We start from the raw sequence: 25,770 nt of genomic DNA on the forward strand, positions 1-25,770 counted from the left end.
GCCTCATGCCAGCGGGGTGCTCCTTGCTACTCTGCTACACCGGTTTCAGTGGTGTTTGAACAGAGATTAGAAATGTTTCTGCAGATTTGAATCCAGCGGGACGTGCTGGATTAAACCACCATGAAGTCTACGTCTTGGAGCGAGACTCCTCAGCTGGTCCTCAGTGGTCCAACATGGTCCATGCTTTGATCGGTCAGGGTAATGAATATCAAGCCAGTGGTTATAAAACATTCACTTCCTTCCTGTAGGAATATCGTAGCCACGCTTTGTTTAGTCTGGGAAGATGTTTCATCGCCACCTGCAGACATGAAGCCTGTGAGGGAGTAGATCCTGGTGCAGCTTGTAGGTTGCTGCAAATGCTCACCAACAGGCGCCATAAACAGGCTCAAATCTGTAAGGTTTTCCTTTCAGGCTGACTCCCTTTCTCAGGCGAGGCGGGAAAAACAAGCTGAAACATATTTTCAGAGCTTCTTCCTAAAACTGCTGATATTTCTTAAATGAACAGTTTTATATCAACTTTAGTCCTGCAGACCTCTACTGTCTCCTTTCAGAGGACTTAAGTGGGTATTTAATATTTATAAGCAATCAGTAAAATACAGTTTTGCTTCATTTGCATTACAGAGATGGAGCAGATACAGAAAACTTTCTTTGCCGTGTGGACTAATTAAACCTCTCAGAGTTCCTCCTCTCGGCCTTTTTCTGTGTTTTTTTCCAACTGTTACATAAACTCTTCCACCACAGACAGTTGTGCTAAGCCTTTTATGCACCTCCACCTGCAGGAAACCAGATGCACTTTTTTGATTCATTAAGCTGCCCCCCCCCCTAGAGGTTCTGTCAAGCCCCCCCCACACCAAAATCAATATATGGGTTGCTTTTTCACTCCTTGATGTGGCTTCCCATCGCCTGGAGAAATAAACAAGATGAAGGGGATCAGCATGCGCACTGCTGTCAGACTTCATAACCCTTATTTCCCACACGGTCACACTGCTGCTGCCATCGATCAGACGCACTGGGAGGTGGAGGTGGGGGGGTTAAGGAGTCTGGCCATCAGCGTGGGTGGAGGGCAGTGTGTGTTGTGGTATAAAGGCAACTTCTGGACAAAGAACAGAAAAATGACTAAATGAATTCTTTGTATTTGGTCTCCACAGAGACAGATTTCCTCGTAAGTTTTGAAGAGATCTTTAAAAATAATTTTACAGACTTTCTGGAGGTCTGAATTTTTTTTTGCTTGCTTTGTTTTCTCTTAGTGGAAGTCCAGATGATGAATCAGTTTTGTTTTTCTTTGTTAAGCATCTTAAAGGTCCCATATTATACACTTTATTCCCAATCTGAGACCATTCATTAATATCTAAATGAAATATTTCCGCCATGGTATGGACAAATCGACCCTCAGTTTGAGTGCAGCGGCTTCTCTTCACCTCCCTCTTTTTAGCAGCTTCAGAAATGTGCCGTTTATGGTGGGCGGAACCCTGGTGGAGCAGCTCAGCTGTTGGCTCCGCCCATCGCATCGCCCGTCATGAGGTGATTGACAGGTTAGGCCTTAGCGGTAACTAGACGCTGATTACAGCGTAGTGAAGGATAAACAAACGCCGGAACACCGGAACCCATTCCTGAAGCCCCCATTACCGACCCAAACCGCGACGCACGGAGAACACAGCTAGCTACGCTCATCAATCTGATGCACAATGGCACCGGATACAAACAGTAGAAACAGTGACTTGGCTACATTTACAACAGTGCTAATATATTTTCAAGCTATCAGACTAATAAGGCCGAAACGATAAAATAACTGCCAGCTCTTACCTCTCCAGCTGTGTCACGGACAGTTGGTATTGAACCTGGCTTCAGCTTCAAACGGTTGGCGAAGCCTGCTTTCCATGCCCCCATGTTGTGGAAACAGTCCTCTTTGAAATGCTGGCCACAGACATGCAAAACCTTTGGAAGTTTTCCGGGTACATTTCCTCCAAAAATAAAATTAATCCACTCAGTCCTCGTGGGTTCAGTGGATGGAAGTAAAAAAACGTTTTCGTGTTCATTTATGCAGCCACAAACAGAACAGTGCTTCTGTCGCTTAGCCATGTCCGCTAACGAGGGTTGCCGAAAAGGAAAAACACTGGGCGCTAGGTGATTTTTAGAGGGCGGGCTTTGAGAGCCGGTAGACGGGTCCATCGCTCTGTGGGGAGTGGTTATTGTCCCTTATGACGTCTTAACGTACAGGCTTTCAAACTCGCTCAATTCAGCGCTTACTTCCCTAGAGGTGGAGCAGGGGGGAGAGAGAGCGCCTGAAAGAGTTTCACACTTACGGGTCTCCTACACATGCGGGGGGACCAGTATGACTGTTCCAAAACCATTAAAAAGTGAATTTTGCATAATATGGGACCTTTAAATCTGGTCCATGAGTCATTTACACATAAAACGGCTCCTAATTCGTGGGATGAACCAGAGTTGTTTTGACACATAACAGACAACTTAGCAAAGAACCGGTTTAAACTGGATCGTTCTTCTGATGCATTTGAAATGAGCAACAAAGCCCAAAAAAGTACGTTTTACTTTGTTTTGTTTTGTTTTTTTTACCTCCCTTCACTAGAAACGTGACAAAACAAAGTACATTAAAAACATGTTAGTTAAATTTGACATTAAATAATATAAAATTTGATTTTCTTGGATTTTTAAGGGGTTAGTAATTCCAGAGGTTTAAGTGATTCAGTGTCCTATGTTGCTGCTATGGGAAATACTTGTTGGCCAGCTACCCTGAATTGGGACACATTGACTGAGCCCCCTGACCAATTAATGACGTAACGTTTGCATGGTTTAGTGAGCACAAATCTGCACAGGGGCTTTTATTTTGAAGATTTTACACTGCTCCCATATCTGATTTCCTGCCTGGCTCTATCTGAAGTACTGAGCTTGACAAAAAATAGACTGCACGTATGATTAGCAGAGAACCGCGACAAAGAGCTTCTGCAACGCTTCTCAATGCACCATGACGTCCGGTGGGAATCAAACCGTTGACTAAAATGGCCGCAGCCAGAACGCGACGCACACGCACACGGTGGAAATTGGCCTTTAGACTGCTAAAGAAATGACAGGAAGCTTATCTGACAGGGTTTCAACTGTGTTGAAGATTAAAGCTGCTCAGACCAGCCTGTTAGAATTGTGCAAACTTACCTTGTATCATGTGTTTCTAGATGTTTACACATTTCATGAAATTTGTGCATCTTTTTCCTGTTCCCCTGCACATATTGTGTACAGCATTACTCAAAAAATCGGAACAAACCCACCCATTCAGTAATTCAGATGTCCATCTTTTATGTAATTGTTTATTTCTTTTTGGCCAATAAAAACCCAGAGAATAACTTTCCAGGATAACCATGTTTGTGTCATAAACCAGAGTAAAGTGACCTATAGTCGACACCTGTCAGCTCTGAAGCTTTTTCATCACAGCGCCCTGGAAGCTTCGTTTCTCAGAGCATTTCTGGGTTTCCTGGTTGAATGATGGGAAAAATGTGATGCCACTGGCTTCTGGGACTTGATAAAATGTAATATCTAATTTTCAGGCCAGTCAGTAAAAAGTGATGGAATCACACGAAGCCTCTGTGATGAAAGTAGATCAGCCTTATATAGTAAATAATTCATGTAACACTAATAACAGCAGGGATTTTTCTGCTGTACTTTTCTATGTGATTCTTTCCTGAATTCCAAAATAGTTTGGGACATATTTTCACACTTGGGACCAAATGGGGTAAAAGTTTTATCTGAGAGGGTTAGGGGAGTAAACAGAGCTCCATGAAGGTGAGGTGGTGTTTGATAACAAGATTAGCTAACCAGTAACCAGTTCAGTGACTGGTTTAACCGTCTGATCAGATCATTCTCTCCGGTTCAGTCTGAGTAAAAGCAGCCGGTCGGCTGCAGAGGAGAGCAAACGGGAAGTTCAAACACTAATGATCACATGATCTCTGAACTTTATGTCTTACGTGGCTTCTGCAGATTTTTATTGGGATGTTTTAATTTTATTAATTTGTGTGTTAACGACTGTCTGAGGTTGTGTAGTTTAACAGTGAAGGTGGCTTCTTCAGCTTCTTATTTCTGATTTTGCAGAGTTTCTTCGATGGCTGGGACGTCACAAAAAAGAAAGACAAGACCAAAGGACGACACGACAGCCTGCTCAGCCGTACGTAGTTACACCTGCTGCCAGGTGTTCATGTCTGCAGCTAAATACACTGGGGTAAATGGTGGGGTATTTAGTGAACATAACTTTGATTAAAGCATTTATTTAGATATAAAACAGCTGGTTAGAACTCAGGAACTATTTAGATAAATTAAAAAAACCTGGTCGCACAAATTTCAATAATCTTATGTCCTATTCCAGTTTACCCTTCCTCTCAAAAGTATTTGAAAAAGTAGTTGAGACACAGACCTGTTCCTTTTTAACCAGTAATAATTTGTATGAACATTTCTGGTCTGGTTTCCAGTCCTTCCACACTGAAACAGCACTTACAAAAATCACCAATGGCTTCCTCTTGGGAGCTAATTCTGCTTTACATCATCTTCATCATCCTTGATCTGAGTGCAGCCTTCATCACCTTACCTCACACTAATAACATGAATTTTTGTTGGTTGCATTCACACCCCTATAGACAGGTTTAAATCTCACCTCTCAGGATGCGCTCAGTCCATCCAGTTAAGATTGGTCACCTTTCTGTAATGCGGGTGGAGCCAACAGCAACTCAACAGATCTGGGTGAAAGGTAAAACAATCTTTAATAATTGTCCAGGAAGGTTCAAGCAGATCTGTTAGTTGCAACTGGATTAGCGCAGGTGAAGTCAAACCCCAATCGCCCTGTTGCCAGGTAACCACGTCTCCACAGGACCAACAGGGCTGGCTGTGAGTAGGCAGAACTGGTGAGGACACAGTAGTCCAAGAGATCACAACAGGCTTGAGAAGGAGGCAAGGAATGAGGGATGACTCACTGTGATCGATTGTCCTTCCAGAACGTGGTTCACACAAATCCAAAATTACAAATCCAGACCAGGGCTGAAAAAGGCGTGGAAGCAAGGACAATCTGGCGGAGACTGAGTGAAACAGTCTTTATACTCGTTCTTTTGGAGATGGAAAACCGATGATGTCAGCAGGTGACAGCAGTTGCTCTGATGAGGGGGAGGGGCAGAGCCAGAAAGCAGGAGGAGCCGAGCACAGTGTGACACGTTTCGTCCTCCCGTTACTACAGGTGCACCCCAGGGATCTGTCCTGGGGCCCCGTCTTTTCATTATTTACTTTTCCCTTATCCAGCATGATACGAGTTTGACGTTTGACACCATACCTCTCACTAGTCCTCTCAATATTTTTATCTCACACCCCTTTAGACAGCTTTAAATCGTACACTGTAAAATATATCCAGCTGATTTACTAAAAAAATTAACAAAAAGAGCAAACTTTTAACTGGAATTATTTGAGTTTGTAGATGGTAAATTAACCTGAATCTTAGTTTGCAGTAAATACATGATGTTATGGAAGAAACCTGAAAAATCCCACATGAATTAAAATTTCAACACATGATAATAAGTTTAGGAAAAGTAATTGATGAGCTCACAAGTGTTGTTGCTTAGCAGCAGGAAGCTGGTGTGGACATGGACCTCTCCGTTACGATGCAGCAGCTGCCTGGATAACTGGAGACCAGTCACATGACACTACCAATATTAATTATAAATCATCATCATTCTAACAGCTAAACTGTATTTTTATGTCTAGAACATGTTGTCTGTACACTGAAACTATGTTGGAAGGTGGATTATTGCTGACATGAGGTCAAAATGGAGACCAGAACATGTTTTTCTCAGAACTTGTTTCCTCCCAGCAGGAGGTCTGTAGGCCTGCATCTGGAGATCATCAAGGACACATAAGAGGATTTTATTATTCCTAAATAACTTCTTATTCATAATAACTGTGAGAAACAATAAGATATAAGAAAACTAAACAGGTAGAAACTTTGAGACCTTTTAGTTTGACTTATAGAAAATGGACATGACATTAGAGTTTATTTCCAATTTTTTTTTTTTTTTTTGGCCTCTTACTGAAATCAGTAGAAACCTTTTTGTGTCATTTGAATCTTCAATCAACCAAGTAGATAAAGCTTTTACGTTCTTCACCTTACGGTACCTTTGATGCAGGTATGCCTCCCATAACACAAACTGACTGAATTTTGTGTTGTTTCTTCCAGATGATCGCCATCGAGTGAAGCTCCACTCTCTGCTGGCAGACCCCAGCTCCGATTACGTCAACGCCAACTACATTGATGTAAGAAAACCATCCTTCTTGTTTTTCCACTGGCTTCTCCTCCACCTCTGTCCTTTCTGTTCCAGCTCTGCCTTATTTTATTGTTGTCTGACCCGCCGCTGCTCGTCTCAGCTGTCACTTAAAACAGCTGCAGCCGCAACGCCGCATAATGTCAGCGTGCCAGAACGTATCAGTCCAAAGATCCTACAAGAGCCCATAAGCTGGAAGCGACGGGTCTCGTGACTGTCAGAAAGGCAACGCCGGACCCAGATCAACTCTGCTGAGCCTTTCATCTGCTCTCTGATATTTTGATCCACCGACGGTTCAGCTCAGTGAGCATGAGGCGGCCTCTCCAGTGGCAACAGCAGTTTGCAACCCAGTAAGATTGACTCTTAAAAACCGTTGCATTAGATGGACCAACAGGATCTGAAAGACATTTTTTCCCCTGAGTGCTGTGTTACATCCTCTGTGTCTGAAGAACAGAGGAAGATGTAAAATGAAGAAGGGGCGGTCAAAGCTCACCGTCTTCTGTGTGGCCACTTTATCCCCTCCACTGCTCCCTAAGTGCTCCATTAGAGCGAGCGCCACATTAATTGGTCCATCTACAGCAGCACCCTCGTGTCATGCCAAGACCTCCGGCTCACACCATCATGGCTAAACGTTTACAAATTATTCATGGCAGAGACCAAAGCTGGAATAACTCAAACTTTGCTGTTTTTAAAGGTTTAACTTGCCCAAGGTTTACATAATTTGTCTTCTGCAGGGTCAAATCTCCAGATCAGTCTTTGGCTTGTGGCTGACAGATGTAAAAAAAGAAGTGATGCAATCCTTCAGCAAAAGCTTTTTGCATTTGCTGCTCTAAGCACCGCTGTCAGGTTGGTTTTTGTTGCTCTTAGGGTGAGACACAAGTTGCAGTGATGGCCCTGGCAGTAAAGAAAAACAAGAATGAACACAAGGATGGTTCCGACAGCTGAGCCGACCAATTGGGATGCTTCATTTCTTTAAATGTCAAATTCTGTTAAAGGCAGAAATGCTGTGCAGCATGGCAGTTTATTCTCTCGTGTCTTTGGAATAGCCTTAAAGGACGATTCTTCTTTTTTCAGCTTTGTTTATGCAGCTTTCAAGTGTGATTTTGCAGGTTTGGCTTCTCTGAGTTGTAACTGCCAATCCTCCTGCTCTGCAAACAGTAACGCTGCAGTCGTAACACATTTAAACAAGATAAGCTGTGACCAAAGTGCTGCAAAACACCAAAATGAAATAAAATAAAACAGAACAGCCTAAAAAAACACACCATTAAAACAATCACACAAGCATGCCATTTGATAAAAACGTCGTTTCAAATGTCAAAGAAAGAAACGTGTCTAAGACCTGAACCTGAGCGGATCTGGGTGGTCGGCTGTTTGAGTTTCATGGGACTGCAGCTCAGTCCTTTAGGGCCAGATTATCAGACTGGATCTGAGAATCATTCAGACTTACCACATAAACAGATCAGCTCAGGATGGCCAATGAAGGAATCATACGTAGACTGAATTTTATGATGCTGGCTAGATGAAATGATGTTTAACTTGCAGGTCAGAATTCTGAACAAACTACCCTCCAAACATTTGAAAACATGTTGTCTGAAAAGGAAAAGCATGAGTCACCATCTGAAGTTGCTTAAAGGAAATGAAGGGTTTAACCTTTGCTGAAAGCTCTGGTTGAATGAAACAGATCTGCACAAATCAAATTAAAGACAAGAATTCAAGATGACACGAGGTTCTAATCCTTTTCAACACTTGGCCGGATGGGAACTTTAGAAAGTAGATGGTGTTTGAGTGCAGTGGTGTGAAACTGGCACTTTTTGAGGATTCTTGCGACTGATTGTGTAAAAACAATGTCTCCATGACTGACTGAGCACATGACCCGCTTGTGGATGGCAACTATAGCACGTTTAAAGCTAGTGGAAAATGCTGTATTGGCAAACGCTGCCAGAGATTTACTTTCTAATAAAAAAGCACGATCCCAGGGTTGAAAGATGTCCAAAGATGACCACCTGTCATCTCCTTTCCTTCACCTGACTGGGCATCATGTGGTTAAGGGAATGTGGAAGGAGAAATTCAGACAACTTAGGGTAAAATGATTGTGCTGCAATGAGAATCTGACCACAATTGTAGAGATATCATGTAAATTATTTATTATTAAGGTTTGAAATTAAGATGAAAAAAAGTCCCCAAAACCCACTTTGTTGTCCCAGAGCTGCTCACGCTCCACCCCTCTGTCCTCAAACGTGTCATGAATCACAGTTAGTACGACTGGATGAACATATTAAGGTACGGAATTACCTCTTTTCTTTCATGGAGGATTTGTCCGGCATACCTCATTGCAAAGGAGATGGTAAAGGAAACACTGGAAGCTTTCTCCTCAGTGTGTATCATGCTCAGCTGAGTTGCAAAGGTTCCTACCTTGACTTTCTCTATTTCCCTACTTAGGATTCCCTTTTCTTTGGGGTCAACCAGGTATCCTCAGGTGCATGAAAGACTGGATGACCAATGTTCCCAAGAAGCAGAGGGACACCTTACCTTTTTAAAACAGAGGGATAGGGCTAGACGAGGAACTAGGACTGGGAAGTCTAACACAAACCTGATTCTGTGAAGCACTGAGAACACTAATGTCTGAAAAAGTGCTTTATCCTGATCTCCCTGCTTTCATTACAGAACCTGTTGGAGTCCGAGCTATTCAAAGCTTGGTCATGCATTGTGACTTGTGGTCATTCTTTCTCTTATCCTTTCCCCAAGAATCAAAGTGTAGCTCAGAATGACCAGATTGTCCCACATCATCTGGCAGCTGGAAGTTTGAGTGACTGTAGAAACATGGAAGTTTGACTTTACTCAATATTCTCTCCACAGGTCCTCAGTGCAAGCTGCTACTAACCTTTCCATTACCCTCTTTTTCCTGATCATTAATCACAATAACTAGCTCTTGTTTCCTTCTCTGCTTTCCTTCTTTCTCTCTTTCTTCCACCCCTCCGGTTTCCCATTTTTGGCATCTCTTAGATTCGGATAAACAGGGAAGTAAGTACCTTGCTTCTCTTCTCTCCCTTTTCATGCTCCCTCCTTTCACTGTTGCTGCCAGTCCTTCATGGCTTCCCTCTAATGGCAGACCTTCTTTCTCATGTCCTCTTTCTTTCCATCTTCAGCATCACATTTTTTTTCTTTGTGTCGATCTGACTGCAGCAGTCTATTTGTCCTCTTTCATCCATTGTCAGATGCTCACTTGGAGCTTTTTCTTAACGCCAGGTTGTCCTTTTAAAGAGTTGATAGTATGCTATAGAGGAGAAAAGATAAGGTCAGGTCGGAGTTCATGTTCATACATATAATAAGGCTGGAGGCAGTGTAAATATATGCAGTGACATTGAGCTGGAAATGAAGGGAGCCTGTGCAGAATGAGAAAGGTTAGGGTCCATATTTATTCTCAGAGAACAGGAAGAATATTGCCAAGTCAGACTACATGGAGCCATGGAAAATGAAACAAGTGCTTCGGACAGGTGCGGTGACTGGTTGTTTTAAACTCATTCCCAGGGCATTTCTGCCATTTTGTCAAACATCTCAGAGATGTTCACTTATTGCCTCTGGACTTCAGCAACCTTAGAGGCCAATAAGATCTAGGGAAAATCTCATTATAAAGTCTTTACTTATCGATGACAGGGTCGTCACGTGGCTGGAGGGGTGGTAGAGGAAGGTCTTAAGACCGATAAAGAAGACAGTTAAATTCAAGGCCACTAAGCTATTTAACTTCTTTTTTTTATATATATATATTTGCAATTATAACTGGGCAACACAGCGTCTTGGTTAGGTTTGGTTTCATAGAGGACTCTATTTCCTAGGTTGGTTTTTGAACTACATCTAGCTGTGCATGTTAAGGAAAATAGTATTAATATTCTGCCACATAACATAACAAAAATACACAGCTATGGATTATATTTATTTTGTGTTTATTTTAAAATGAATGCTAAAGGCTACCTTCTCTGTTTATAGAAGACCCAGGGCGTCTTGGCTTAATGACTGTAATCTACATGATGCAACTGCAGCGAGAGTGAGCTGTGCTAATTAAAAGGCAAACTTTGTAGCTAGCAGTAACATGCTAGGTAGTCAGAATCCGTTAAACGCTGAGCTCTGGAAGTCTACTAAATGATTCTCTACTGCTTGCACTAACAAGTTAAAAGTCATTAGCTTTTGTTGCTTTTGTAGCCTTCCTGGCTCCAGCTAACTTTCAGACACTCAGCATTCGATCAGCATGTAGCATTAGCTACTCAGGTTCTGTTGTTAGCTTTTTAAGATGACTGCTCATCTGTCCATTTCTGCTGAAAATTACCTAGAAGCCTTCAGCCTGGGGGGCTGAGAGCTGCACAGAAAGATGAGAAAAGAAAAAATCTGCTCCAAATTGCTAATTGGGTAGCAAAATAAAAAGCTAGCAGCCAATCAAGAGATTGTAAAGATCATTACTTTACAACATCTTTATTAAGTGCAGCAGGAATTCAAATTCAAAGTGCTTTTGTTCACAGATTTAAGGCAGAAAACTGGGAAACTCAGCACACTGCATATTACACTAAAGTTACACACTTTAAGTCTATTTTTCCTCAAACTGATTAAATTTTGATGACTAATCACGTATCAAACTGTCCAGTGAGAGGACAGCTGTTTTTGTTTGTTTATTTGTTTGTTTGTTTGTTTTTTTTTATGTCCACTCTGCTGGAGGTCCTGAAGTAAAATAGATTTTAAAGATGGAAAATGTAAACATGGGCTATCCGCAGTACCACAGGCTGTTGTATCATCACAGGATTATCTTTTTTGTCACTTTTGGCTCATTTTGCAGATTTTGCAAATGTGCCTCATACTCATTTCAACATGTGTCTGGTCGTGTCTGGTGCTGCAGAAATCTGCCAGTACTTCTACAACAATGCCGGTTTATGCTTTATGAAGTAATTAGACAATTAAAAGTAGTCATTCAGTTTAATGGAAGACAACTTGTTACTATTCTTACTAAGATGTTGACTGAGAGCATCTTTCGAAGCTGACAACCACAAAATAATCTTAGTGGTAACAAAAGTTTTCATACATCTTTACCATCATACAGTACAACCCGCCTGTGTTGCACAGATGCTGGCAGTACTGGCCTTCTTTGAATTCTACATCTCTCTCATGATCTTTGGGAGAGTCGTCATCATACTATCAGTTTAAGGAGTGAAAACGGACCCAAAATTAATATGTGTAATTTCAAAGTTGCACAGAGTGGAGGAGTTTACAGTTTTATGCAGTAACTCAGCACACATCTGAACTTCTCAGGCAGAATTAAATCACAGGGTGACGAAGCATCATGTACAACTAAAACAGTGGTTCTTAACCTTGTTGGAGGCACCGAACCCCACCAGTTTCATATGCTCCTTCACCGAACCCTTCTTTAGTAAAAAATAAAATATGATTTTTTTTTTACTGGTGCACGAAATGAATTGTGCATTAATATCACCTTGTTCACTGACGCACACCGCTGGTCAGACGGAGGGTTATTAAAGAAGGTGTTGTTAAACAGGAAGTGATACGCTGGCAGCGCGTCCACTCCTTTACAGCCGTTTTACAACGTGTCATCACAGTGGGTAAAAGTACCAGTTCCCCGCCGCCACGTCGTGAGTCCGTACGGCGATCGACCCTTTAGATCGCCTTATTTGCCTGGATCGGCGCTCGGGAGATAACGGGCTAATTCCGATGTGTGGTCCCGACTGATTAGGAGGTCTCACTCTGCTGCTTATCCAGCGCTCTCAAAGCGGACCGGTAGGGAGTCTCACTCAGACACATATACAGCCCTAGCGGTCTGATAGGGAGGTCTCACTCTGCTGCATAAACCAGCGACCTCAAAGCCGACCGGTTGGAAATCTCAGAGCAGGACGCTTTCACTAACTGCAGACTAGACTGAGGGGTGGACCTCTGCGGCGGAGGCTCCACCGAACCCCTGAGACCGACTCACCGAACCCCTAGGGTTCGATCGAACCCAGGTTAAGAACCACTGAACTAAAACCTTTAGAATAATTTGTGAACATTGATTTACGAGCTCAGACTGTATTTGAGTGCAATATGACCCTGTAGCTCTGCTACATCTGGAACAAAAACGCTATGTAAGAAGCTGGAGTGGCCTGTGTCATATGTTCACTCCTCCCCCTGATGTCCTCCTCAGCAATGATAATTGAACTTTCTTCAGGAGTCCTCTCAGCACTTCTGAGATGCATGATGAATATGAGCGGATTTCATTGCATGCAGTGAAGCGAGAGTTTCCCTGTCAGCAGGCTGTAGATGCAGCGAGACAGAATCTGTCAAAGCAAAAAAACCAAGGCTTATTTTTCTGTCCAGCTAGAACTGATAAACCCTCCATTTCTCCCATGCATGCCTTACTTTTCTTTCTTTTTCATTCATCGTGATTTCACATGGCTTGATGTTTTCTTGTTTTCTGCTTGCCTGCTGTTGGAGGGTTGCCAAGGTGACAGACAGGAAACTGGTTGTAATGAGGGTTGCTGCACTCTCTCATAGTGATGGCCATCCATCTCAGCTTCTGCCTCCAGCATGACAGATATAAATGTAATTTGTGTTGCTGCCTTGCTGCGTTGTGCAGATGTGCATATTGTGTTTGGAGGAGGAGGTGGGGTACAGTATTTGTACAAATGTTGAGCATATACAGCAGTTTAGCCATGACTGATGAGGGGGTTTACTCATGTGTATTTAAGAGATCCATCACAGTTGGCTGCTTTGCATTCAGCACCACGAAGCTTGGCCTGGCGGAGGGTCTGGACAACCCTAATAGCCTCCTGGGCCCTCGCACGCTGTATCATAACTGCACTGGCGCCAAGCAGAGAGGAGACAGCCAGATCAGTCAGTGTCACTCAGGTAGAATTACTCCCAGACCTGTAGATCCTTCACTGTCAATCTGCCTTTGATCCGTGGCCCAGGCTGCATGCAAAGCTCTGCACGTGGGCTTTGAAATGCAGCATCTCTCTCCGAACATAATGAAAGACCTGGCTCGGAGACAGGCTGGGACAAGCTGGAATTAATGCCATTTCTCTGTGCATTACAACTCAAGCACACTCCATCAGTCAGAGCCGGTGCTTAAAGGATGTCCACAGGTTTTGGCTGGTCAAATTCGTCCGTTTGCATCAGCAGCCGATAGTGTAGATTAGTTCATACAGAATGATCATCAGTCATAAAAACTGTGTTGACAACAAACCAGATGAATAAGGGATGACTAGGATGCTGGGAATAGAAAAAGAGAATGGATGAGATGGGTGGGATGAGACTTACAGTCCCCGAGTCTCATTTCATCGTGTGCTCCAGTAATTATTGACTCTCTCACATGTCTTTTTTTTCTTCCTTCCACTCTGTCACACAGGGCTACCAGCGATCCAACCACTTCATCGCCACTCAAGGTGAGTGTTCACTTCCATCTCCCCAGCAGCCAGCTGACGTATGAAAATGAGTCTGATGAATAATGAACACGTAAACAACAAGAAACTTTTGTTGCATCACTCTCACATCTGGATTTCCACCACAAACGGCTTCTTTCCCACGACTGCGAGAAACGCTCCCGGAACAATCAGCTGCAACTGTCGCTGTGTCTCCCCGCCCTGCCATCTGCATGTGCGCCACACTGTCTCTCTGATGTCGGCGTGATGCTGTGTATAGGCTGTAATCCACGAGCAGCAGAAAGTCTTTATTCCCTCCTCACGCTGATGGTGTTTACTCAGTGAACACTCAGTAATCTCCCTCTGACTCAGTCCTGCTGCCTCTCCAGACTCTCCATGCAGGGGTGAAAAGCACTGATACGATCCTACAACTAGCTGGAGGTTAAAGACCAAAATGATGTTTGGTCCCAATGATTCTTTAAAGATGAGAAAAAATGGGCTCAAACTTTATAACTTTAAAATTCACTTTATAGGAAATAATTTAGTTATTTTCATAAATTATGTCACTTTACACACGACCACCATCCTCTGCATCAGGACCATTATCCTCTTCATCAGGACCACCTTCTTTTTTTTTTCTACCTTGTACTGTCCAGCATGGTGGCGGCAGAATGATGGTCTGGCTGCTGTGTTGTGTTGGAGCTTTATGGGTCTTAAGCCTGGTACACACATAACGATTTTTTTAATCTTATGAGATTTTTTATCTCGTCGAGACCTCACAAGTGAAGGTAAAAAATCAGGCATTAAACAGTTTTGATCATACTGTGTGTGGTGGCTCCGATAATCTAATCACAGAACAACACACACATAATGATGCTGTCCCGCAAGTGATCTACAATCTAGTTCTCCGAGCCGGACATTTCACGTGACCAAACCTGATCTAACAAAAATGTAGAAGAAGAACGAAAGAGCAAAATAACGAAGAAGAAGAAACATAGTAACAATCTGAAAACACAACACACAGCATGGAAGAGGACATACAGGACGAGGGAATGATGGTGGTCTTGGGACTATTGTTAACAGAAAAAGCCAGAACTGAAAAAAATAACAGACTAGAGAGACGGCGTGAACACAGACTTTTTCTGGTTGGCTAATTCCGTGCCACGTCACCATCCGCAGTCACAATGCACGAGTCGTCAGCGTTCCCCAGTAATCGGCTCTGAAATATTGAACACGTTCAATATTTTCAATTGTCGGCTACGACCTGTTGTGGAGTGGATTATCGGGACAAATCTGCTCGTAACACACCTCAGACCACATGATAATTGTACAGAAAAATTTTATAAGATTGTTATCGTCCCTTGGTCGGGAAGAGGCAAACTCTTATTTATTTAATCTTATTTATTTATTTTGAATTATGGAATTGATGTAATCTTGTAATGTGTAATGTAACAGTTGTAATGTAACAGCACTGATCCACAGCCAAACATTGATAGATGAAGAGTTTGTTGTACATGCTTAAGAACAACGTGGAAGGTTCCTTTTAAATTGTTCTGAATCGAATCAAATCAAAACGATGGCATGGTCGACACACTGTTTGTGATCTCAGCAGTCGATACATGATGTCATGATTGAAATTATAACCCCTGGTCCCCACAGCTATAGTGATTCCCAGAGAAAGAAGCAGCAGGTTTCCAGACTGCAGCACTATGGCGTCATACAACAGAACTTCCTCCTATCATTTCCTTCAGTAGTCTTCAGGAACAGTCCTCCAGGTTCCTTGAAGAATTTTCCAGAAATATTTCTCCCAGATTCTCAAATGACTTACCAAGAATATTTCTCCAGGATCCTTGAATGACTTTCCAGCAACAGTTCTCCAGGTTCCTTGAAGGATTTTCCATGAATAGTTCTCCAGGATCCTTGAATGACTTAGCAGGAAAGTTCTCCAGGATCCTTGAATGACTTTCCAGCAGCAGTTCTCCAGGTTCCTTGAAGGATTTTCCAAAACTCTTCTTTGGACGTTTCTACGTTTTGTTCCATTTTTCTGTCCAGCTGGCCCCCCACTGCTTCAATATTGTCAAGGTCCAGGTTCTGGGGAGGATCCAGTTCTTGTGTCATGTGACCTACCATAGCCTGTTCTCCTAATGGCTTCTTGACAGCCACGTTTCCATGGAGACCATTTCTGATGAGGCTTCGGCCAACAGTAGATGGGTCGGGGTTGATTTGTTGCATCTTAGATGAGCCTTAAGGCAGCTGTGTTCCTGCAGCAGGTGCTCTGGGCTAACTCCCTATCATGTCCAGCGATGAGGGAGTGAGGGGAAGGGAGGAGAAATGCCAAGTGCACTCTGAAAGGCTCAGTCCAAAGCAGCAGCAGCAGGCTGTGCTGTGCATACAGATCCATCCAGCTGCCGCTATCACACCTCATCCGTCTTCCACCGGCTGCCCCGTCCCTCCGGTGATGCATTAGCAAGCTGAAAAATGAACATCCTGTATCTCTAGCGCACATTGAAGGAGCAGCAGTCTGCTAACCGGGGGAGGAGGGGGGCATCAACCCTGCCAGGTAACGGGGGTGGAACCCAGCTGGTTCAGACCCGGTTTTGATGCTTAAGAAAGACAAGGAAGCTGTTGCTCCTGAAGCATCGCACATTTGCTAGGGGGCATTTACTGAGTGGATCCCCCTCCAGCCACGTGTTCGTCTCTGAGGTTTTCATGTCCAGATATAAGAATAATAATAATGATAATCAGGTTCCTAAAGTTCTCAGCCAGTCAGAATTTCCACTAACCAACTTGTTTCTGATAAAATCGTCCAGATTATAACTAATTATACATTTATTTAACTCTCTGAAACAAACAGCTCCTTATTTATTTTACAGACGAGATTTTAAAGACTAATTCAGGCATGCTTTTCTTTATTTTTAGTCTTATTTCACTTTTCATTTAATTTATTTTTAGCAAAAGTGACCCCAAACTTTTGAACGGTAGTGTATGTGTTGGCCCTGCGATGGACTGTGGACCTGTCCAGGGTGTACCCTGCCTCTCACCTGTTAATGCTGGGATAGGCTGACTGCTGACTGGTTCCAGAAGTCTTCTGGTTTGTTCTGATGCAGCTTTGCCAGCCTTAGCCCTGCTGCCATGTTCTTTTTTCTCCTGCAACTCTTCCCAACAAGCCGTACTGATTCAGTCTTTTTCTAACTGGACTGAACTTTAACATCTAACCTGCTGACTGAGGCCTGGACCATCTGCCATCAAGATCTTTTTCAGTTTTTCTGAGCCAAAATTCTCCCTGTGCTCTATGATCATGCCAGACTTGCACTGTCCTGCATTGTTTTGCAGGTCTTTGTATCTGCGTATACTTGGTTTCTTCTCTCTTTTTTTAGTAATTAATATTTCATTAGTCTTAACCAGCTGTTTTTGCACTGGAAAGGAGAAGCTGTCCAGTCTTGTTGTACATTCTCTATAATGGCATGCAGGACATTCAGCTGTCTCAGGAGAGGCCGTGTAATCTGGCCTGAGATGTATTTAACTCAACCATCCGGGAGCAGATAGTTTATTTATAACAACCTGATTGATACCTTATTCACCAAACAGCTGACTTCCAAAGATAAATACTGTTAGTGGTTTCTCAACAAATGAAAATTCGAATAAAAATGACAAACACAAGACGAGGAGATTCCAGTCAGATCATTAATCAGCCAGGCTGTGATGGAACTATGAGCAGGATGAAGGATCAGGATCAGCAGTTGCTCCTAAATGTGGAGGTTTGCTTCCATTCAAGTCTTTGTATTCTTAAATAAATGTGAGCAAGCTTTAGCTGGATGTGGGGAAATGATGCAGGATTGTGGGGACTGCGTTCAGCAGGATGCTGTAGCGCCTGTGCTCGTGGTACTGGAAGAATGTGTTCTACCAAACAAACGAGAAGACATGAGTGCACCTCACAGAAGGTGATACATGACGGAGGAGTCGGGATGAGAGCAGGTTGTAACGCCGCGGTGTAATGAAATCACTGATGAATGAAGTGTGATGAGCTGGTCCAGTAGAATCGGCCGGTCCAAGGCTGGCTGAGGATCAGAACGACGTGTCTGCAGCATTAGGAGGAGTGGCAGGGAGCACAGTGGCTCTATTTGCTCTGAGTTATGTCTCATCTCTCCACCCTTCTTATCTTCCTCCGCCTCCTTTCTTTGTCCCTCCCACTTCTCCATCTCTACCTGTGCTGCAGGCCCCAAGCAGGAGATGATCTATGATTTCTGGAGGATGGTGTGGCAGGAGAACTGCTTCAGTATCGTCATGATCACCAAGCTGGTGGAAGTGGGCAGGGTAAGTTTCTCTTCACCTTCTCTGACCTCTTCAGCCACCTGTGAAGATGGATGGAGGGAACGTATTTCTGGAGCTCCCTGTATCTCCACCGCATGTACCCTGTAAATGCGAGGAGCGCCGGGCTCCGTTCTGTAGGAGGAGGTGGTTGCTGCGGTCGCATCATGAGGGATCAGCTTGTACTGTTGGTGCGAGCTCACAGCTCTGATGGTGGAATATTGTGGCCTGTCTGTTTCAGCTGAATACAGTAGGTTGTGTTGCTATGGAGTACTGTGGCTGGTGTGTGTGTGTGTGTGTTTGTGTGTATTCGTTTACCAAACAAAGAGGGCAGCTGGTCTGCTGGTTTCAGATGTTCTCCTTGTCCAACACACCTGATTGTTGATGATCTTTCTAACAGCCTGTTAGTCTGTTAATAATGCATTAGTTTAATTCAGGTGTTTTAAGGCAGGAAACCATCCTCGAGGACCAGAAATGGACATCCCTGACCCTGCCCAAACCCTGCTTCTCATCACTTCTTCTTAGTGTGGACAGTTTTTAGTTTCAGCCAAGTCTCTAAATGTTTACATTTTAGATTAGAAATGAAAGAGATATTCCTCCAATTTAACATAAATCATGACATCATTACTAGTTTTATAACTGCTTGTGTTGCGTAAATCCATCATTAAAGGCCAGAGTGCTCCAGTCACATCACATGACTCATCTCCACCATAACAGGAAGTGCTGCAGCCCGCGTCTGATCCTACAGCTGTAGCTTCCTGTAGTTGTCATCAGTTTTCCATTAATACGTTTCTAAAGGTTTTAATTTGTGATCACAACTGACACATGTGGTGGGCTAACATTTAGTTTCTTATTGCATGGAGCCTAAATCTATCATATTATTTCCACAACTCAGAATTAATGTAGGTCAGCAGAGCTGTCCCATTTGGTGGGATTTCACCTCAACTCCAATAACAAAACAAATGAGTTCACAAAATGATCTAAAAAGATATTTTTAGCCACATTAACTTCTGTTTGAATCTTTGACTTCAATTGAGAGCAAATCTTGTGATGGATTTAATGATTGTAAAGTTCCAGTTATTTCTAATTAATCCCAACTGAGCCATTATATAAAGAGCTACACCAAGTTAAGCAGCAGGGAAGACTGTAGTTCGTTGAAAAATTAGTTGTGGATTTGTTTGTTTTTTTTTTCCATGGAAAAAGCAGGAGAATGTGGATAAATGACTCAGGATGGTGTGTTGTTGAGCGCTGCCGCATGCCCAGCTGCTGGTGTGGAGACTGATAGAAAATAAAAATGTTATCTGAAACCGGTTTGTTCTGACCTTGAAGTTTTTGTAAAGTGAAGCACATAAAAAATGTGTTTTACCTTTTACTTTGGGAAGTTTGTTGAGCTGATGTAGCTGTTAGCTAAGCGTCTGAAGTGGATATTTGTAGCTGTCAGGGATTTTCAGTCCTGGAAAGTTACATGTGTTAAATGACAAAAATGATGAGTTATGATTTATAGTTAAGTCCTCACCACTGGTTAGCTAAAAATGAGTTGTTTCTCATATTGTCTCATGCTAATTGTTTTATATTTTAACACTTCTGTCATTGAAAAAAATCCCATAAGAAAAAAAAAAAACATTTTTTTTTAGCTTCAAAGCTAACATTGGTTTTGGCTACAAAGTTAACTCGCTGAGGCTAGCACCTTAGTTAGCCCCATCCACTCTAATCAGGTAGGCAACATTTAACTGATCAATAAAAGTGTTTTTTTAGATGTTTACTAAGCAAATTATGAAAGATTGCTGTGGTTTTAAAAATAATATAAAGTTAAATGTTGCCCAGTAGCAACCGTTAGCAAAACCAACATTAGTTTTGCTAGCTTGTTTAGCATTGAAGGGATGCTACGTATGTATTGGGCGAATATGTTTTTTTTTTTTCTTTTTTTTTCTTTTTTTTACCATCACAGTCTTTTCTAATTTAATAATGTGTAATTCTCTACTTATTAAACATCCAAAAGAAAAAACACTTGAACATATAAAGGCTGTAGCTCATACATGGATGAGGCTTTAGCACCAGCTACATCCAATTCTACATTTTAGCCTCCTCTTTAAATTAAAAGGCCCTGTGGTAATATGATGATATGACTTCTATGTTCAAGTTTCACAGCAGTTTTTATTCAGTACTTTGAGAACCAAAAAGCAGTGTAAATGGCAGATCTGTGGACCTGAGAGCTGCACAGTCAGGGATCTAAAAAGGCCTGCACAGTTAATCCTGCCCTAACAGCTAACCTGTTCACCTAACAGAGCAGGTACAACCTCTGCACAGTCCACTGCAATCTTTCTAAGGCAATGCTGAGAAAAGAAGCAAATGTTTCTCAGAAGTTTAGTCTGTAGCTGGGTTTCATCCCTTAAGTGGTAGAAAGTGTTGACACCACGAGGGCAACAATAAGAAAATGATGATGTAGCAAAAGCACTGCATGACCAGAAAAATAAAGCAGCCATTTTTTTTGAAAACATCACAGTTATGGTTCAGTATTTAGAAGAAAATAAAAATCCTGTTAAACAGGTCGTCTGTAACTCCATGTCAACACATTTCTGGTTCAGATGTGACTGTGGAGATGAGGGCGACAGCCGCAGACCAGCAGAGGAGATAAGTTTGTTTATACAAACCTTTCTGAACTTTTGTCCAGATGAAGTGCTGCAAGTATTGGCCGGATGACACTGAGCTGTACGGTGACATTAAGATAACACTGCTGAAGACAGAGACACTGGCAGAGTACACCGTGCGCACCTTCGCTATGGAGAGGGTGAGTCATACGCTCATTATTTTTCAGATGAACTCTGAGCTCATCTACTATGTCATCAGCTTTTATTCCTCTTCAGGTCTGATTATCTGGTTTCTATGAGTTCATTTTTGTTTTTATAATAATCACTTTGCTTTGTCTTTTAGAGAGGTTACCCTGCCAAACATGAGGTGTGCCAGTTCCACTTCACCTCCTGGCCCGAACATGGCGTGCCGTACCACGCCACTGGCCTGCTGGCTTTCCTGCGCAGGGTCAAGGCCTCCACTCCCCCCGATGCTGGACCGGTGGTGGTCCACTGCAGGTAGGTCCACTGCTTTACTGACAATGATCTTAACACCTAAAGGCTCTAATGGCTTCAGTTAGATCCAGCCACAGATTTTCTGTTTTCTGTATCATGTTTTTGTGACTTTCACCACCTTGCAGTCATTCGGATCGTTTCCTTTGACTTCATATTGTGTTTTCTACATTTACCAAAGTTACCAGTCAGCTGTTGGTCCATGGAGAGCACAGCATTGAAAAGCTAACCGTGAGACATTCACACAGATACAGTCTGGTTTTCACTGAAGAAGTTTATCTGTTGTGCTAACAAACGATTAAACCAGGCTTGAAAGGCCTTTTCCTCGTAGGTTTCTTTTGCATTTCCTTTTTGAAAAAAATATACTGAGATGTTGCAAAAGTTTTTATGTGAAGAAGAGCAACTTTCTACCAGCTGCTGAAGATAAAGAGCACTAGAGCACTTGAACAGAAGCATCTTGATCATCTTGGGTTTTGTTGAGTTAATCTGCGGGACCACATAAGCTGCTCAGATGTGATTGTAGCATCAATCTGAAAACTAAGCTGCCATAAAATCCATCTGCGTATTGTGAAGTGGTCAGGCAGCAGTCTCATAACCGGCCATACGAACACAAACAAGTTATTCAGTAACTTCTATAACTGTGACAGATTATTAGGACTGAGACAAAGAGAGGACCATAATCATCTCTGCATGTAATTTAATAATCCTAATACCACTCATTTCACAGTGCAGCGCGACCTGCTGTCTGTCAGTAGAATCTGAATTCCCCGAGTCTACGTGGTGCTGATGATGCAGCATGACAACCATAAATGTCATAGCAAGGATGAATCTGTCAGTCCGAATAGCAAACAGTCCTCAGACTGGAGAAGTCCAGCTTCCAAGGAGAGAAGCAGCGGTGATCAGAGTAGCGGCTTCCTCGCTAATGATGCGTCTCTAACCCGTCTGCACAGACAGGCTGAACATGGACAGGTAGACGGTCCACTTCACACCTGTGCTTCAGTTCATTTGCTCCAAATATTTGCTATATTAATTATCAGATTATAGAGGTGAAGATATGCTGGAAAAAAATATACTAAACATGGGTGTGGAGACAATAAACATTATACATGTGGTATATACAAGCAAAATCATACATATTAAAAAAAAAAAAAAAAAAAAAAAATGGGCTCAAACCTTTATGTTTTTTTTCTAAGTGGTAAATCTTAACTGAGCCTTGCTTGGAAATACTAAGCCAATGGTGGATTCCCTTTTATACCCAATTGTGACACCCTCAGTAGTAAATTTGCTGTATTTAGTGGATAGGATTCTTTTTTGTTTTTTCTTTCTTATATAAACGAGTGGAAATATTCTCTGAACAATCAATAATTTCTTTACTTCTTACTTTTGCAATTTCCTCCTGGGATAAATAAACTATTTTATATACTATTTTTGCTAATGATTATTTTTTACTCTTTTTTGGTATATTCTCCTTTCGGTCTCCTGATCAGATTGTTCCTGGGCCGGTATAGAGAACCTGTTTCAGCACCTAAACCTTTTATTATGTTCAACTGTGGAATAAAGAGCATATTTTCTGTAATTTCTGTGTTATGCTCAGGCTTGTCAATGTCTCCTGTGTGACAGTATGGGTGCAGGAAGGACTGGCTGCTACATCGTGCTGGATGTCATGCTGGATATGGCCGAGTGCGAAGGAGTGGTGGACATCTACAACTGCGTTAAGACCCTCTGCTCCCGTCGTATCAACATGATCCAGACTGAAGTGAGTGGGAGGGCAGAGAAGTCGTTAGAGAGGCCATCCTGACAGATGTGATCCCCACAGTATGAAGCTGCTGGAGGATCACATCTTTCTAGTCTGTTCTATTCTACCATTAATCATTTTGATGCAGCATTCATATCACAATACGCAGGACATGTGCCTATATATAGGGCTCATGTAATTGTAGTGAATTTAAAAGAAAAGGCTGCATTAAAGCTGCAGTATTTACCTTTGTTATGATTACATTGGCCACTAGGGTGCAGCAAAACAAACTTAAAGAACAACTTGCAAATATTACATCGCATGAAGAAATATTACATTTCAGCTAGGTCAGGCTTAAACATCTCAGATCTAAAGTGTGGAAGCAAACACAACAGAACAAACAGAATTCAGTCTTTCTGCATCAAACCAATCAGGAAAAGACGAGGATAGCAATATTAGCTAATGCTAGCTAGCGCTCTCTTCCCAGCTAGGTTTCCCATCACATATCAGAGTTCAACGTAAAGTGTTCACTAACGTCTGGAGTAATAATACTCAAAACTATGGTGGCTTAGAAGTTCAAAACACGTTTACATAAAAAAAAAAAAAAAAAAAAACCAAAACACTTTAAAAAACCTGAAGCAAAATTACATTTAAGAAACAAATTTACAAAATATTTTAAAAACCTGTATCGGTGCTGAGACGGTTCGACAGCAAGAAGCAAAACACAAGCATAATTCCCAGAAAGTAAACTACTGGTCTTCACGGCCTCCAGTTCTACACTTTCCTTTATTAACCAGCTCGATGGGAACTCTGCCACTGGATGGGTGGAGCATTAGGAAGGATGCTGCTGGATGGGTGGAGCGTTAGGAAGGATGCTGCTAGATGGGTGGAGTGTTGGGAACGCTGCTGCTGGATGGGTGGAGCATTGGGAAGGATGCTGCTGGATGGGTGGAGCGTTGGGAATGCTGCTGCTGGATGGGTGGAGCGTTGGGAACACTGCTGCTGGATGGGTGGAGCATTAGTAATGCTGCTGCTGGATGGGTGGAGCGTTAGGAAGGATGCTGCTAGATGGGTGGAGCGTTGGGAACGCTGCTGCTGGATGGGTGGAGCGTTGGGAACACTGCTGCTGCATGGGTGGAGCGTTAGGAACACTGCTGCTGCATGGGTGGAGCGTTGGGAACACTGCTGCTGGATGGGTGGAACGTTGGGAACGCTGCTACTGGATGGGTGAAGCGTTAGGAAGGATGCTGCTAGATGGGTGGAGCGTTGGGAACACTGCTGCTGGATGGGTGGAGCGTTGGGAACGCTGCTGCTGGATGGGTGGAGAGTTGGGAACGCTGCTGTTGGATGGGTGGAGTGTTGGGAATGCTGCTGTTGGATGGGTGGAGCGTTGGGAACACTGCTGCTGCATGGGTGGAGCGTTGGGAACACTGCTGCTGGATGGGTGGAACGTTGGGAACGCCGCTACTGGATGGGTGAAACGTTAGGAAGGATGCTGCTAGATGGGTGGAGCATTGGGAATGCTGCTGCTGGATGGGTGGAGCGTTGGGAACACTGCTGCTGGATGGGTGGAGCGTTGGGAACGCTACTGCTGGATGGGTGGAGAGTTGGGAACGCTGCTGTTGGATGGGTGGAGTGTTGGGAATGCTGCTGTTGGATGGGTGGAGCATTGGGAATGCTGCTGTTGGATGGGTGGAGCGTTGGGAACGCTGCTGATGGATGGGTGGAGCATTGGGAACACTGCTGCTGGATGGGTGGAGCGTTGGGAACACTGCTGCTGGATGGTTGGAGCGTTGGGAAGGATGCTGCTGGATGGGTGGAGCATTGGGAACACTGCTGCTGGATGGTTGGAGCGTTGGGAAGGATGCTGCTGGATGGGTGGAGCGTTGGGAACACTGCTGCTGGATGGGTGGAGCGTTGGGGACACTGCTGCTGGATGGGTGGAGCGTTGGGAACACTGCTGATGGATGGGTGGAGCATTAGTAATGCTGCTGTTGGATGGGTGGAGCATTAGGAAGGATGCTGCTAGATGGTTGGAGCGTTGGGAAGGATGCGAGTGCCACAAAAACTAATGCATTTAAGAATAAAAATTAAAATGACATAAAAAGAAATCCTTCTGGAGAAAACTATCAATCAAATGTAAACAGAAGAAAATTAAATGAGGAAATATTAAATAAATTAATGTTCTTTTTAATATATTTTTATGTATTTGCTTAAAAATTAAGTTTAACAAATTAGATTAAAAAAAAAAGTTCTGCACATTTTAACAGAATTTTTTTGGCTAAAAGAGATTTGTCTTTTATTTTAAGATATAAAATGTGAAGCTAAAACATCCATCACCGTCTTTTTTATAGCAACGGGAAATAAAAGGAATAATATAAAGTCTTTAGTCATGCAGAGACGATAATGGAAAAGACAGTATGATGGAATAAACATGTCTTAATAAATATCATGAGACTTTCTGACTGATATTAAAGACAAAAATCAACAGTTCACATCCTTATATCTGGTTTTAATTATATAAACACACTTTCCACTCATTGTTTCAGCTCTGTTTGATACCAACTGCCAGCTGTACAATAAATAAACTAGAGAAAGACATTAATTAGCCAAATAAATAAAGCAAATAAAAGTTTGAATGGAAAGTTTTCTTCTTATCGGGTCAGAACGTGGAGCCGTATAAACACAATGCTCCTTATCTCCCTTTTATTTCATCTTTCCACCTTTCAGCTGCAGCTGAGGACACGGTTCTGTAATAACACATTAGAAGTGATTATAAATAGTTGTATGGCCGTAAATATGACCCCCCACCCCCCACCCCCCCGATCTTTTCTTTGGTTGCTTCCTCCCGTCTGACGGTGTTCTGCTGGAAACGGACCCGGCTGCTCGCCAGCAGGCCGGCCATTAGAAGCTGGGATGCTGCTTTCTGTGTGACTGGCTAAATGTTTGTCTGT

General features: G+C 42.8%; 1 protein-coding gene and 1 long non-coding RNA gene across 8 annotated transcripts in view; one reads left to right on the forward strand and one right to left on the reverse strand.

Moving 5' to 3' along the window:
• Positions 1 to 25,770, forward strand: part of LOC121627999 (receptor-type tyrosine-protein phosphatase U-like) — a 236,992-nt gene that overhangs the window by 196,811 nt on the left and 14,411 nt on the right. For 4 of the 7 annotated variants that reach the window (XM_041966886.1, XM_041966887.1, XM_041966891.1 and 1 more), the window contains 8 exons: positions 4,099 to 4,171; positions 6,218 to 6,294; positions 9,306 to 9,323; positions 13,681 to 13,717; positions 17,910 to 18,007; positions 20,673 to 20,789; positions 20,933 to 21,087; positions 22,702 to 22,837. In XM_041966886.1, coding sequence (XP_041822820.1) covers positions 4,099 to 4,171; positions 6,218 to 6,294; positions 9,306 to 9,323; positions 13,681 to 13,717; positions 17,910 to 18,007; positions 20,673 to 20,789; positions 20,933 to 21,087; positions 22,702 to 22,837 — 711 coding nt within the window. The remainder of the gene's footprint in view (positions 1 to 4,098; positions 4,172 to 6,217; positions 6,295 to 9,305; positions 9,324 to 13,680; positions 13,718 to 17,909; positions 18,008 to 20,672; positions 20,790 to 20,932; positions 21,088 to 22,701; positions 22,838 to 25,770) is intronic. The other 3 variants (XM_041966889.1, XM_041966890.1, XM_041966892.1) reach the window with 1 other exon arrangement.
• LOC121628007 lies at positions 2,418 to 25,364 on the reverse strand. The gene is made up of 3 exons (XR_006008094.1): positions 25,354 to 25,364; positions 20,208 to 20,214; positions 2,418 to 2,490 (listed from the first exon to the last, which is right to left on the reverse strand). It is a non-coding gene; the product is annotated as an uncharacterized LOC121628007 (long non-coding RNA).

Source organism: Melanotaenia boesemani, chromosome 17 (assembly GCF_017639745.1).
Source record: "Melanotaenia boesemani isolate fMelBoe1 chromosome 17, fMelBoe1.pri, whole genome shotgun sequence".
Taxonomy (NCBI): Eukaryota; Metazoa; Chordata; class Actinopteri; order Atheriniformes; family Melanotaeniidae; genus Melanotaenia; species Melanotaenia boesemani.